The 16430-nt window shown below is 34.2% G+C and overlaps 1 protein-coding gene across 6 annotated transcripts in view; it reads right to left on the reverse strand.

Annotated features, from left to right (window-relative positions):
- Positions 1-16430, reverse strand: part of FAM172A (family with sequence similarity 172 member A) — a 363025-nt gene that overhangs the window by 138492 nt on the left and 208103 nt on the right. For all 6 annotated transcript variants that reach the window (XM_011378075.2, XM_011378053.2, XM_011378061.2 and 3 more), the window contains one exon: positions 6005-6121. In XM_011378075.2, coding sequence (XP_011376377.1) covers positions 6005-6121 — 117 coding nt within the window. The remainder of the gene's footprint in view (positions 1-6004; positions 6122-16430) is intronic.

Consider the following 16430-nt stretch of genomic DNA (forward strand, 5'->3'; position numbering starts at 1 on the left):
ACACACACACACACATATACATACACACACACTGAATTTCTAGACAGATTTTGTTTAAAAAGAAATCATCCTATCAATCACGTTGGAGAAAATCGCTGATTGCTATTCTGGTAAACAACCATGTATTGTGTATTTTTAGATGCTTGCTGCCCTGGTTGTGCACCATGGAATCCGTCTTCACTGTGGAAAGATCCTTGACTGGTAGATCAAGTGTCTTATTGTGTTTCCTTAATTCATTCTGTCTGGAAGAAGATGTCAGCTGTGTTGCAGTGAGGAGAGAATTTCAAAGGCCCCAGTCCCCACCAATAAAGGCCGAGGAATGGCTTTTGAATAGATTTGTCAAGGCAACCCTACTGTTCTGGGACCAGGGAGAGCAGGAATAACATAAAGGAAGGGTTGCTGTATGAGATTAGAAAGTGAAGTTCACAAAGCATGGCAGATTTTTGTAAGAAACAGTAGATCAATGAAACTATTGAACTGTGTGGAAAAAACCATGAAAACAAACACAACATCTAGTAATGTTCTTAAATGCTTTCTCTCCTTTTACATTTAAAATGGATAAAATATTAGTATTTTCATGTATTATAAAAGCTTGATGGTTTAAAGTGGATACGTATTCTTAACTTGCATTCCTAATCTTAATTAGCAGCTGAATGCAAAATTATACAATGTAAGAGAGCAAAAATCATAAAAGAAATAGGGTTTTAGAAGATATTTCATACATTTGCAATAAGTAAAATTAATATTACTACTGATAGAATACTACATCAGAGAGTTCTAGATAATGCAGAAGATTAGCGCACAATTAGCCAGCTTTTATATACAATGTGACACTTGCTTGTAAGAAATAAGTATTCTCCAAAGCAGTGTCAAGATATGTAAATGGATGATTTGTTTCATCATTCATCACAGCCCCTAATAAATTAAAAAATCATGACTTCTATAGGTACTAAAAATAGGCTCCCAATGATACAGGGAGATAGCTTCAATGAAGAATGACTTTCTCTTTCTCTCTCTCTTTCTTAAACAATTCAGTCTTTTCAATGACAGCAATTAGCACTACCGACAGACAGGCAGCGATTAGGTATATATTTTAATTATTATTCATCCTAGTAGTACGTCCAAATCTGATGAAAGTCAGCTATTACCCTAGTGATATGTCAGTCTTAATACTGCTCACCTACACTTCACATATGTAAAAATATGTCTTATAGGATATTTCTAGTATTAATAAGAGTGATGGTACATTACAATGTGCTGATGATTAATCGTTTCTAACTCGTTATCATTGACTTTAGAAAGCTGAACAAAATGGATTTTATCCAGGTCACCTTTAAATATTTAAAGCAAAATATAAGTCAACATCTTATGATTCTGAAATTTCAGTTTTTATCTAGTCACATGTTTAGGCTTTGATCTCTAATAAAAATAGGACAGAAAATAAACACCCTATAGTTAAAGTGGATATGTCCAAAAGTTCTCTGGGATGACAAAGTACCTGTGTAGGGTTGTAAAAGTTTGGTAATATAAGTTTGATGAGTGTATACATGTGCATGTGTGTATGTGTGACATTTTTACTCCCCTGGGAAAAAATATATAGAAAAAAGGGTAAAACAAGCTAAAAATGTGTTTGGCGTGTCATAGACTATAATGAAATAAAATAATATAAACATATTGGGAAATATAAGTAAAGAAAGAAATATGAGAAAGATATACAGTCATGCTATATTAAGTAGAATTATCTGAAATTCCATCTTATCAAATGTAACTCTCTATTCTAAGATGTGTTTCTATAGTTTAGAAACTAATCCCTTTTCACTGTTCTAATGCTTATTCTATCCCTCTTTTCACTGCCCCAATTTGCTGCTCACCCTAGTTTTTTAGTTGAGATGAACACTAGAAAAGTGTCCTGGATGGTGATAAAGACAGTCTATTAAAAAAGCTCTATCTAAACTCAAAATGTGCTGGAGTGTGTTCCCAGTTCCTGGAGATCTTATTCTCAGGTGCCTGGGCAGATATCAAGGCACACTGGACTAGAGGTACCAGTAGGGCCATGCCTGAGACTCATCCCAACCAACAAGCAGAAAGCTAAAGAAGTCCCTGATTGGGATAGATTACATAACTAGAGTTTCTCCAGGTCTAAGAAGGAAAAACAAAAAATAAACAAACAAACAAAAAACATACGCACTATAGTGAGTGTTTCTTAGAGTTAAGTGTTTTCAATTTAAAGGTCTTTTACTCTGAAATTATGACCTTACAAGTTTTCGTGGTTGTAAATTGTCTTCTTTGTGAAATCCAAAAGCTTGAAAACTATTAATATAGATTAGAAGTGACTAGTGGCCGCAGTGCTGAGTGATTTTCTTTGACATTTTAACCAAGGGTTGACAATATTTCAGTGTAGACATGAAATGAATAAAAAATTTTTTAAAAGTTTAGAACTTAGTTATTCCTATGCAAGGTACTCCAAAGTATTTGGAGATGTTTGTTGCCCTGGTTGAGTTTAGGTTTTAGGTTTTCTATTCATTTTTATTTCATTTGTCTAAGTTGTAAACCAACAATGTCTTAGACATTGATCTTTAATATGGCAGGCGTTGTATCCTCAGACAAGAACAATTATGATTCATCAGGTTGAGTTTGTAGGGCTGATACAGAGCATGATGGTGATAGGTAATGGTTCCTGGCTGTTAAGTAGAACCATATATCTAGCTTGGCTGGAAACTTTCAGAAGCTAGGAGTATGTCAGGAAATGACATTTGCCCTGTCAGCCTTTTCTTTTTTTAATATAAAAACTATTCATTTAAGCTATACAACATGAAGATGCAATATACATATATATATATAGTCAAATAATTACTACAGTCAAGTTAATTAATATGTCTTCTCACAGAGATACCATTTTTTCAGTGTGGTGAGAAAAACTGGGATCTATTCTTAGAAAATTTCTAGGGTTTAATTCAGTATTACTAAGTATAATCATCATGCTAGATCATCAGGTCTCTAGACTTATGCATCCTACATGACTGCAACTTTGTGTTCTTTGACCAATACCTCCCCATTTCCCTCACCTCCCTGCCACTGGTAGCTACCATCCTGCTCTCTGCTTCTATGTGTTAGACTTTTTTAGATTCCACATATAAGTGAGATCATAGAGTATTTTCCTTTCTGTGTCTGGTTTATTTCACGTGGCAAAATGTCCTCCAGGTTCATCCTCGCCCACTCAGCCTTTACAGTTCTGGACTCTGAGGTGAGAAATGCCTCTTGGGAGCTGCCTTTGGTTACTTTTCACCTCTCCTCACGAGGCTGGCTTAGTGTATATGCTTGGTCTTTTGGCTGGGAGTAGATTTCACTTGGAGTAATTGCCTAAAGTAGCCCTCTATGACCTTCCTTGTTTAAAAGAAATTATTATTTTACAATTATACAAGTAATATAAAAATACAGTACTTTACATTCTTTCTGTATACTGATAGGATTAAAAAATCAGCCTTTTATAGTAAACAAATACTTATTATCAATAACCTTATCATATTAAGCCACATAAACTCTCTAAAAGACACATTTAGGAAAGTTCTTAAAAGAATATCTGGCTAGTTTCCCTTTTTGTTCTTGTTTTAGGAAAGAGCTCTGAGCAGGGATTATTTCAAAGCTCCATCACATATGATCTAATAATTTTTATCTCTGGGATATTATAGTGTTTTCTATAATAATATAGCTCATTTCTTTATATAGTACCATTTGCTTTTCAAGGGGTTTTCTTCTTGATTACCACCTTTGATTCTCACAATAGCTCATGAAGTAGATGAAACAGGAATTACTATCTAGTAAATCACAATTATGAAACAGGTCCAGAAAAAGATGGAGTGGCTTTCTCAAGAATATAAGTCTTAGCAGGGTACCTGGTACAGGCTAGGTCTTTAATTACTGATTTACTTAATGAGTGATGAAGCCAGAATCATTATCAAAACTCAGTCCGCCTAACTCCTTTTTTGAATTACTTCCTTTTTGTAAGATATTTTGAATATGAAAATCATTCATAAAACGAAAGGAAAATACAGTTCATGTATTTTATATTATTTAGGGGTGAGACTCTAACAACAAAAATAGTTATGATTTACTAAACTTCAAAGTGCCAACAGCTGTGCTATTTCTTTACATATGTTATTTCCCAACCATGTTTGCAAGGTAGGTATTGTATTTTATAGATAAGAACATTGAATCTCAAAGAGATTAAATAACTTGCCCAAAACTATACAGCTAGGTAAGGTGACTGAGCTGGGGTTTGAATTTTGGCATATCATAATACAAAACTCTTCATGCTGCTTCATGCCTAAGGCATAATAGAGGGAGTTGAAAGAACTATTCAAGAGCTAGGTCATTATATTTTTTTATAAAATTAAAAATTTTTTATAAAAGCTATGCTAGCAAAGAAAAAAATGAAAGCTCTGATTACAGTAAGATGAATTCAACTACTACCTATTTCAGTCAGATGAAAAAATGCACAGAATATATTCTGATTTTTGAAGGGAACAACTAATCCAGTTTCAGTTAGAAATATTTTTAATAGTAAACCTAAATAATTTTTTAAATATTTGTTACCTGGAATGAGACACACAAAATTCCCACTTAAAAAATTATGAATAGGGATGTTTCTAGTTTGAGACAAGTACTAAATTCCATATTGATTATTGTGTGGGGGAAAAAAGGTACTAACATCTCATTTATTAATCTTACTACTTATATAATGCTGGGAGCTGTCTCGTATCCATTTGGACAGATAAATAGCATAAAAAAAGTATAGGCATGGAAAACACAAAATTTCTCTTGAAAAAGTTTAGGTCCTTTGAAAAGACAATTAAGGATATAGATATATTTTAAAGAAGAAATATGAAAAGTAATGTGGTCAGAAAATACCTGGGTGTTAGAATAGGTTAAAAATCCACCTCTATATGTTTACAGCATTATGAGGAATGAAACAAAACTATTTTGGACTTTTGCATGATGAAAGTACTTTTTCTAATGGAGAATAACAACAGCAAAAACAGATTGGGGGTATTATGATAACACCACTATGGTATTATATAGCCTAGTCCTTCAAATGTTAGCTCTCTGGTCCTTACAGTGCACCATGAGGGCTGGTAGAAGTTACCCACCACACCTATGATGAGAGGTCAGCCTGGATATTCCATTAATAAAAACTGGGAGAAAATCAGGAAGGTCAACCAGCTCAGTCATATAAGTATATGATTTGACTAAACAATTGTTATAGCATGACGTGGCTGATGTCAATTGCTTATAATATCACAAGGGTAAATATAAATAAAAATTTCAGTTGTATATCTGTAATAGGAATAAAAGAAAGAATGGGTTGAAAGTTTTTTTTTTTTTTTTTTTTTAATGGGAGCATGTTCAATGAGTCCTTGTTAGTTTTCAGGTTCACTAGCTCTTAAAAAGTGTCAAAAGAAGCTTTCTTAGCCTGAGGCTAGACTATGACCAGCACCCAAGTTTCTCCTAGCTCAAGGGTCTGGCAATAACACTATTTCAGCTTTTTATTTCTCCCCCTACTGGCAGTAGTGAGCCAATCCACTTGAGAATAGCACACGCAGACCACCTTTTAAGAAAGGATAAGACCCTGTGCACAGTAAGCTTTTCTTGTAATTAAGCAGGACCAATGCTGGCAGAAAAATTAAATATCAGGGAATAATAATCTCCTAACTGATCATGACCTTCTTCAGCCATAGTTCCTAATGTATACTGTATGCATACGTAATATTCTATAGAAAGCCAAAAAAAAAAAAAAAAAAAAAAAAGAAAGAGGGCTTTCAAAGAAGTATTTGTTCTTCAGAAGGGTTTTCTATTATTTCGAATATGTCTAGTTTTCTTCTATTCTCTCTAAATGTTCTGCCTGTAGAAAGGAAGTTTGAGGGTGGGAGGTAATATAAGTTGGTGGGGGCTCAAGATATAAAGGCTCACGTTCATTCATCTCAGCATTGAAAAAATCCCGTCTCACCTCTCTCATCCATTCTCGAATCGTTTTGCCAGCTTCTTGATGCCACACATTGTGAACAGAGTCTGTCAACGCCACAGCAGTTACCTTACTTTTTACATCTGCTTCTCGTTGAATCATCTGTTTTAAAAAAAGAAAATAAAATATTGGCTATAATATTTTCCTACTGGGTGCAGCCTGCTTAGTCATAGATAATAATATATTAAAAATGAAAAAGCAATATACATCTCTTGTTCAAAGTTACTCTTTTCTACACTGAACACATGCCCTATTTTTATCCAGAGATGTGAGGAGACCTAATATTTTCTTTTAAAAAGATAATACCACTTAAAGCTTAGAACTATGCAGCTCTATTATTTTCCATGTGGTTTGACAAATCAAGGATTAAAGGGATCCCAGGGGAAAAAAGAGGAATCCCTGAGGGTTTCTTTTACAAGTTTCTTCTACCACTTCCTATTTCAGTGCTTTAGGGAAGTTAGTGCCCAGAGTTCACTGTTAGCTACTTAAGACTAACTTCTATTAACTTTTAGTAAGTAGATGGCACCTAAGTAAAGAAAGCTATCTTGCTTTGACATCTCTGATTTAACTAGCCTGCTCTTCATCATGGCCTTGTAACTCCTTGGTGTTTTAAATGCCCACAAAAATCTTTCTCTTCAAAGTCTTAGCAATATAGTTTTGATATCTAATATATTTCTTTATGTCGACAAATTATTCACTTTAACTTCTTTCTATAGAATTTTATTTCTAGAAAATTAAATGGTTCTGAAATTAGAAAAAGAGCCACTTGACTTGAAGAAACTGATGAATTCATCAGTGATCTACAAGATAAAGAAACTGAAAACTAATAGTTCTAGATTAAAAGAATCATAAAAGGTTTTAATCTACTAACACTAATGACCTCAATTTGACACAACAAATATAAGAAAGCTTAATAAAAAATTATAGTTAAAATACAGTAAGTAGTAGTCTTGAATTTCATAGCCATGCTCTATTTTCTTACATCAAATGTCTTTTCTCTCTCTAAAACAGAGCAATTTCTCTATCATTTGCTGTTAATTTCTATGAATTATATGTCAAAAATATATCACTACATTTAAAAAAGGGAGAATTCTGAATGGCTCATATAGAGAACACTGCAAGCCATGCTTATGATACCAAATTATGCCTGTTGGCATTCTGAATTTAAAATGTCTGTCTCTGTTAAATTTCTTTAAAGCCTGAATATACACATCCCCTCTCACTGAACACTACCTAATGGAAATCTAATTCACTGTTAATGCTGCCTCAGCAGCATTTCTGCACTTGAAATCTTTGTGCATTGTGTTTTCTGCTTATATAATGTGAAAATCTTAAAATCAATCTTGGTTATCAACATTATAATATTACTGCAAAAATTCACCTTGCAATAACAATATTTTTAAAAGCATAAAATAATACTCTAATTCAATACTTCGCATTCATTATTAAATAGTTTACTACCTCCTTCTAGATTTTATTTTAAAAATAGATTCTCATTGGATCATGTTGGCACTAGAATATAAAAATTTAAAACATTAGTAATAAAAAGCAAAATTCCACAATAGTGACTCCATCTGGCTCATGAAGAACTTATATGTCCTTACTCTCATTTTCTAAACAGGAACACTTTTAGAGATCTAGAGCAATTGTTGCTGAAGTTATAAAATAAAAACATGCTCTTCTAGTAGTCTAAGGATATATCTGCATTTAAAAATATTTGCCCTGGATTATGTTATGGTTGTTGTTAACATATGTTGGCTTATTTAAGGCAGTGGTGTCTGAAGATACTAAATACTGAAGGTCGTTTGTGAAATGATATAAAATTAAGTGTTGAGTAAGCTGAGGATTTAGTGCAAAAGCAGAAAATCTGGGGATCGAAATTCTACAAACTTGAAAAAATATTCAATTGTTGGATGAACTCTCAGAGATAAAAAAACAAACAAACAAAAAAAACTTTTGTCTGTTTGTCCATCTGGATGATATTTCATAAAACAGATGTCATGATGTGCAACTTCATATCACATCAAATCACCTTATAAACCAACAAGATACTCCTTTACACTGTTATAGTCCTTTGCAGCTTAAAAATCACTATTACATTATATTAGTAGAGATGAGGGATGGTCATATTACAGAGGATCTCAATGAACAGCTGTTTACAAATGAACCTAGTAACAAAGAATTTCAAATATCTGACTGTTTGGTTCATAGCCTCTCTTCGCTCCTGTACTCCTACCACGGTTATGAGCACTGATGAAAACTGTGGAGAATGGCAGTAGTAGAGGTAGACTGAATACAAGAATCAAAATTGTTTAATAAGAGACAGACCTTAGATGGAATACAGCTAAAGCAAGCAATGGGTAGAGACTCAGCTGGACAGGAAAACAACTTCCACGGTAGTCTATAATAGAAGAACATAATAGTCTGGAAACCCCAGAAATCTGAAAGGGAGGAAGCCTTATCACCAAAAGTCTTACTATATGTCAATCTAATGTGGGGATGTGGTTTTTATTAAGATTCATGGATATAAACACCTTTGAAATTCCTTGCAAAATTCTCTGTATATGATACAAGTATTTTTCTGGGAGAGGATCCTTAGTTTTCTTTAGATTATCAAAGGGACTTTAGTCTCTAAACATGGTAAGAACCCTGTGATCTCAATGTCTCCATGTATTCCTGAGTGAACTATGAAGTACATGCTAAATGATCTCTTTAAACAATTACACTTAAGATCAATTTAACACCTATATCAATCTTTCAAGTAGAAGGGATGGCGTTCCATTTTTGTTATAATGTCTTCAGTATGGTATCAAAAGTTGGATAAAAATGAAAAAAAAAAATTGATACCCCAAATATCAACATCTTAAAGTTCCATGGCTTAATAGTTTTGTATGGTAAAATTACAGTTAAAATAGTGTTTGTTTATATTTGTGTGCATAATATTCATATCTGAGTAGCACTGTATAAATTTCAAAATGAATACATATTCATTCTCATTTTACTGGGAAATATTGAAACGAATGCAAAACTTGTATCGTTTATCCCATTTGCAGAAGAGGAAACTGAGGCTGAGAAACTAGGTAAGGGCCACATACATATGTGGCACAACTGACTTGACCATGACTTTAAGTCCCGTGTTCTTTCATCTGTATCACATGGGTATATTTCTCAGTGATATATCATAATGCTCCTACACAAATGAACTCATTTGATTAATTTCCTTTTCCAGTATACAGTATTCCACTGACTTGGACATTTTTAACAAATGGTTTAAAAAAAAAAAAAAAAAAAATCCAAATCCAGATGAGTAAGGAATGATAAAATTCTAAAAATATTGCCAAGATAGAAATCAGCCATGAGCAATAACAGACTATCAAGAGCATTTAAAAATTATTATTACAGTTGTAAAATAAATGATGTTTAGGATAAGAGAGAAAATTTGAAATTTCTATAAATCATACTGATGATGTGAGAATTAATACAAAATATTTGATGCTGTCATATGATATTCTTGTTTCTCCTTAATTCTATCCACTTATTTACTCAGTCTTCTCACTTCAGCTTTTACACAATTGATCTGCTCTTTCCTTCACTGTATAGCATGTTCCCAGTCTGACAAAAATGTAACTAACCCAAAAAATATCAAGTTTTTCAAACAGATTAAAAACATATACTATCTGTATGCAGGCTCATCATTAAAAATTTTGATGGGGTTGAGATTAAGAGGAAAAATACCTCTTCTTTTATTATTATTATTTTCTTCCAGAGTAAGAGTAACATTTTAGACATTAAGTAATTGTAACAAGACAGGAGAGTTAAGAGAGTATTTGGGGAGATGAAGACCAGAGGATCAGAGGGGTAGTGTGGGAGGGCCAGAGTCAGCAGCAGCTAGCTACCTTTGCTCCCTCCCATAGGTATTATGCCCATTCCACATAGCTGCTATAATCTCTTCCCAGAAATCACGTAGAGCTTTTCTGTCTATCTAACTTACCATGCTTTCACCAAGGCCCTCAAGTGATGTACCTGCCTACTGTCTGCACAAGCACGTGGCCAAATCCAAATACTTCATGTCACTGTTAAAGTTCACTGATTCTCTTTTTGGACTTACAAGCTGTTGTAATTTTTCCTTGGGTTTCATTTCTTCTAGAACTCTACCATGAGCTACTTTTAGCACAGGAAAACACAAAGACTCTTTTTACTTCCACTAAATCAAGTTAAAAAGTTGCCACCCATTTGTCTTAGCTTAGAAGATAAACTTTGAAGGCAGGGAGACGTGGATGTAACAGGGATGCTCTGCCATGAAGGTAGTTTCATATCTCTAGTTGAAGGCCTTGGGTTCTGGAAATTAAGAATCCAACCTATTACTAGGGTCAACGTTCCAACTCTAAAGAAGTGAATGCTAAATTGAGCTGTCTTCACTCTACACTAAAAGAAGAAATGGATAATTTCATTTTCCCATAACTGCAGCCCAGCAGCCATGGCTCTCAGAATAAATAGGTCTTATATTTTCAAGTTGAAGGGGACTTCCTGAAAGGCCAGTGTGGGTTGGGGGTAGGAACGTCTGTATGTGTATGCAGGCTCATATTTTTATTTGCATATATAATATGTTTTAAACATGTTTTTGAGGGAAATGTTTTAAAGTCTTTCATCAGCAAAAGCCAATAGCTTCTTTGAAAATTCTGACATATGTTACACATATGCACTGTGAGGGTTACAGCATGTGAATAACTTGTACAGGAAAGAATACTCTAAAAGAAAATCAAATAATGCATGTTTCCTTCAGATTAGGATCTGCCACTAATATACATTTATAAATCTGAGGATCATTGCTACTGTATGAACATGAATGAATCATCACTCTGGTTAACAGCATGGTTGAGGTTTGAGATGTCTTTTTAAAAAATATGTATGTATATAAATAGATTAGTTCCCTCTAGAGTTCCTTGAGTTAAGATTTCAGATTAAGTTGTTTCAAAGGTTTCAAAAGTATAAAAAGCTGGTATCTTTTCACATTTTTGCTACGGAGATTATAATTACATCCAGTGCTTTTATTTGAATGTAGTCTTTATGTGGTTTAATAAATTATGGTATTTTACCACAAACCTCTCCCATCATTTCACATTTCTGCCTATACAACCCTTAGCATATGGCATACTGCCCTGTGTGCTATCAGTCCTACTGGGTTAAAAATGTGCCCTGGGCCAAGATGTCTAATCAGCCGACACTGGGTTTGGCAAAGTCTTTTCTGTTAATGTCTGTTAATGTCTTCCTGAAGATTCTTTTGCACAAGTCAATCCCAACAGCATGCTACTCACAGAACAAATATCATCTTTGCTGCAACATTAAAACCTTGGTCTGTCATCCAAGGCTCTTGAAGTACCTCTAGTGATTACAGTTGAAATATACACACTTTGGTGGATGAAATATTAAGACGAAACCACCCAGCAGCAAATTCAGACAAGTATGACATTCAGCTCTCACACGCTATTCACAGTTCTGCATTCACTACTTTTTGTTGTTGTTGCTGAAAGTAGAAACTTTCAAGTAAGCAGTCTTCATAAGGAGTGAGGTGGTTAGGTTCAAGGTCTTTGGAGTCAGTTTCCCTGGGTTCAAATCCCTGCTCAGCCACATCTGGTAATGATACCTTGCGTACATTATTTCAACTTTTTCTGTGTCTCGATTTCATCACAGGTAAAAGGGAGATGATAAATACACCTAATTTGTAGTTACTGTGAGATGAAATGAACTATATATAAGGCAACTAGCAGATGACCTGCTACATACAACAGTCAAAATAGACGACCCCACAAAAACACAATGCAAACTATCCTATATGTGTAAACTAGTACAGTCTCCTTTCTCAATGCAGAGGGCAACAGAAGCTTAACTTAGGATACATTTAATGACAAGCATTATTTTTTAAAAAGCCACATATCCATAAAGGAAAAAGAATTATGAAAGGTTGCTTTTCCCTTAGAGTATGTGGTTCAATAATTCTAAAAGCACCTGGTCGAGAAGTAGAAAGAGCTGATCAATGGTGTCTGTTTAAAATCCTGTAATGAGAATACTAGACCAGTAACAGCACCATGCACTTGAAAAGTAAAATAGAATTGTTGAAGCCATACTGCGGCAGTTCCACTTTCCTGTCATCAGTGAGCCCTTTCAGAATTACTTGGGCCAGCAACAAAGCATGAAGCCACGGCTTAGCAATCTCAAGCTGGTGGAAAGAGAGTCCATTTAATGCTTTTGTTTTTTTTTTTGTTTGTTTGTTTTTTTACACAAAGGGAGTATAGTCGAATATATTTTTAAAAAGATAATCACAGATATGAAGTATGTCAAGAGGAAGACAGTACAGTGTCATAGTTAAAAGGATGCACTGGCTTTTAAATTAGATGTCCTTAAATTTTACCTTTGGTTAATCGTTATAAGAATACAAAAATGGGAATAATAGTTGTCACCTCATTGGGTTGCTGAAGAATAAATGAGATAAGGCATGTCAGCTACTATAATCATTACTTTGACATTCATTTCTAATTTCTAAAATGTATCCTTCCTTTTAAATATGGTATCTATGTATTCTCTCCAGTGACATCAACATTTGTGCTGATAGGGTAGCAGTTATGAAGTGTCATATAACCGCTACACCCACCTCCACCTCCTCAATTGTGTAAAGTGATTTAGGCTTGCTTAAATGTTTTCAAAGGAAATAATTAGGCATAAAGAGGATGACCATACATTCCAGTTAGCCCAGGACAGTTCTGGTTTATGTTTATGGGCCTGGAGTAATCATTAATAGTATCTTCTTTCACTGTTAAAAGTGTTCTGGTTTGGATGATAAATTATATGGTCACTGTATGTATAAATGTAACACAGAAGTTAAATGTTACTCTGGCAAATGGGTAAATCTTATAAAGTTTCTGCGTGCTCAATGCTTAGCAATTTATGCACATACCCAAAACCTACATAGTTATCACTGTAAAAATAACCATAGGAAAATATACAAGAAATATTTCTAAAAGGTCTTAGGTTCAAACTTCAGGGCAAGCCTTAGTGCTATGCTGAGACCTGCAGACGGACCCGCAGCCTCACACCCTGGGTAGGTAAACACGGCCAGCTGGAGCTCCACTGTAGCACCAGGATAAGACAACATTCTCTTTTCCTGTGCTTTGAAGCCCTAGCTTCAATTCTTACAACCTTTGTCTAATTTCAGGAAGGAAAGGGCTCTCCACAGGCAAGAACCCCAAGGGATAGGGTATGTAAACTGAAACTTCTTGGGTCACATGCATTTATGAAGATAAGTCTCCAGCCACCAGTTAGGGAATGGCAAGTTATGATTTATTATTGCAGGCAGCCAGAAGAGAGCAGTAATAACTTCCTTTTCCTTTCCTGCCTAGACCATGCTGCCACGTGCAGGCTCCTTCAACAACAAAAAAGCATGTGTAAGGTAGGTTTAAAAGAAAAAAAAAACACAAATATTGAGTGAGTGACAACCTGGGAGCTGGGAAAGAAAACTAGTACTCTACAAAAATATGTGATTTGAGAAGGCAACAGTTTGAAAACTTACCAATCAAGAAAATAGCAAGTTAATTGTAATGAAAAAAATAAATAAATAAAAGAGGTCACATATTAAGAAAACAGTGTAGAGATTTATTAAGGTGACTTGTTTGATTAAAATGTTTTATTATGTAATAAGACTGACTATAAGTAGCCAAGATATTATAAACAGATTTGAAAATTACAATGACTATACATGAAGTAGATATATTATAATAAGGACTAAACATTGCCAGTCTAAAAAACTAAGGCAGGCTTAGTAAAGGAGATGTTTAAATGGTGACAATATATGTTCTTATGGATAAATGAAAAAAACTTATTAAAACTGTATGAATATACTATATACCAAAAAATGTTTCTGATGCAAATAAGTAGTAAGTATGTTCACATTACTCACTTTAAAAATCACTTATGAGACTTAGTTGGTAGATATTAAAAATACTTTAGAGAATACTTTAGAGAATTTGTCAATTATTGAATGTTTTAAAAACTGTGGCAAAAGATTTCATTAGGTTTGGCAGGGGCAGGCATACACATTCACATGGAAGAGTGTTAATATATTTAAGTTTTAAAGTATACCATTTTCTTTTGGTCTGGGAAAAAGAAAGGTAAAGGAATAAGATTTCCTGCCACAAAGATATATAGTAGATAACCAGAGTACAGGAGATTATGTTATTTAACAAATTTCTCTTAAAAACCTTTATAGTAGGTGTGAGGTGATGGATATGTTGATTGGCTTGGCTGTGGTGAATATTTTACGATGTATGCAGATATCAGGGTCATAAGGTTGTACGTCTTAAATATACACAGTTTTTGATTGTCCATTATATCTCATTGAAGCTGAGAAAAAAACCTTTACATTGAATTTCCACATGAATATTTGGTGTATTTCAAATTTTACTGAAGTTTTCAAAGTTATTCTACAAATTTAGTAATAGTTTGGTAAAAAAAAGTTCAGGTTCCAATTGCCTGTATTGTTTTCAATATATTTTGAAGACTGTATACTCTATTACCTGGCATAAACAGAGAGAGCAATATTCTAACTTATGACATATTCTAGGTACTATATTATTACTATAAAGTTGAAGAAGATGTGAATTCTGACCCTTGCGAAGAACTCACAGTTTAGGAAGAAAGGCAGGTTCAGATAAATTCTGTAGAGACTTTTAGTATTCTTAGTATTCATATATAGATTATTTCATTAGATAGAACAATTTCTTTGTAAGTATATTGGTAGTTCAGGGAACATATACCTGTTTTATAGATGAGGAAATTGATACTCAGAAAAAGTAAATGACTTGCCCATATTCACATAGTTAAGTAGCACAGCTAGATCTTTGAACTTCAAATCCTGTGTCTTTACATCATGACTACCTGTATATAATACTCTGCATTTTCCATTCTGGTAATGATTATACTGGTAATGATTTGCTCACTGTCTTTCCCCATGAAATGAGGCTCCAAAAGGGCAGGACCATATTCGTCAGGTCAATACCACATCCCCATTCCCTGCAAAATGACTAGCACATAAAAGGTGATCAAAAATTATTTGTGGAATGAATGGGGGTGCTACTTACAGAAATGAAATCAATCAGGACCAATGACAGCCTTGCACAACCCTAGGGGAGCTCTGGACCTAGAATGACTATTCAGAAACATCCCAAGTTGGGCCCAGGTGGCTTGGCCTTTAATCTCCCACACTGTTCTGTCCTTAAATGTGGGTCCCCACAGCAGCCAAAGGAATCCCTGAAGGGACTGAGAGCTGAAGCTGTCTCTTCAAAGCACTCCCAAGAGATAGGACAACAAGTCTTCTACTGAAGAAGAAACTTGGCAGTGTATCACAATATCCACCACAGGCCTTTACTGAAATTAAGTATTAGGCTATTGTCCATTCAAATCCGAATCATCCTTCCAACCTGCCTAGAGCTCTATTGTCATATTCATGCACTCAAGATTACATTATGGCCACGTCTGCTTCCCCACCCGCTCCCCAAAAGAAAGATTATATTATAATTCAACTCACTAATATCTATGAGATCAATTTACCTTGAGTTTTGGGTCTCTCACAATCTAACACCATATTATCTATCCCATCAAATTTTGTGTTATCCCCCAAGTAAAGATTATAAAGGGAAAAACAAAGTTAAAAGACAAAAAAGCATTGACCATTTAAAAGCATAAAGAAATTAAAATCACAAATTTCAAAAATTATTCTATAAATCCAGTGGGGAATGACTTTTCTGGATTTCAAATGAAATGCATATGTCAGATAAAGCAAGGTATACTTGTGATTTCAAACTCGAATGCACTAGGGTACAAAGTAACTCCAAACTTCAAATAAAGTATGCAATCATCACTACTTGTATCTGTCACAATAAACTCAAACCTGGTGGTGATGGTAGGAGAAAAGAAAGGATGAGCACAGAGAAGTTTCACTGTAAAAGTAACTAGGTTAGATTTTCAAATCTCAGCCTTTACTTCCTATGATATAAAGAAAATAGACTGTGCAATACAAAATTTGGCACTACAGACATTTCAGATTTTGATTCTCTTTCAGATCTTAGTTACTCTGTACTCTCAGATGTTTCTGAGTTTTGGTATCTGGAAATTCAGAGTAATATTAATTTGATCATATTCCTTCAACTGTAGGCTCAGGTTCATGCAGAAATGGTGTGATACTGACCTAATTTACATACGTTAGAAGGGGATGTCTTACTTTCAGATTCTAGTGCAGGCACTGATCTATTGATATAGTAAAGCAAAGCCACCTAAATGTTCTTAAAACAGGATGTGTGAATCAATTGTGTGTTACCGGAGTTGTTGAACATTACGGAGAGGTTGACACTCATTTTTAAAA

The sequence above is a fragment of the Pteropus vampyrus genome, unplaced genomic scaffold (assembly GCF_000151845.1).
Source record: "Pteropus vampyrus isolate Shadow unplaced genomic scaffold, Pvam_2.0 Scaffold11, whole genome shotgun sequence".
Lineage (NCBI taxonomy): Eukaryota > Metazoa > Chordata > Mammalia > Chiroptera > Pteropodidae > Pteropus > Pteropus vampyrus.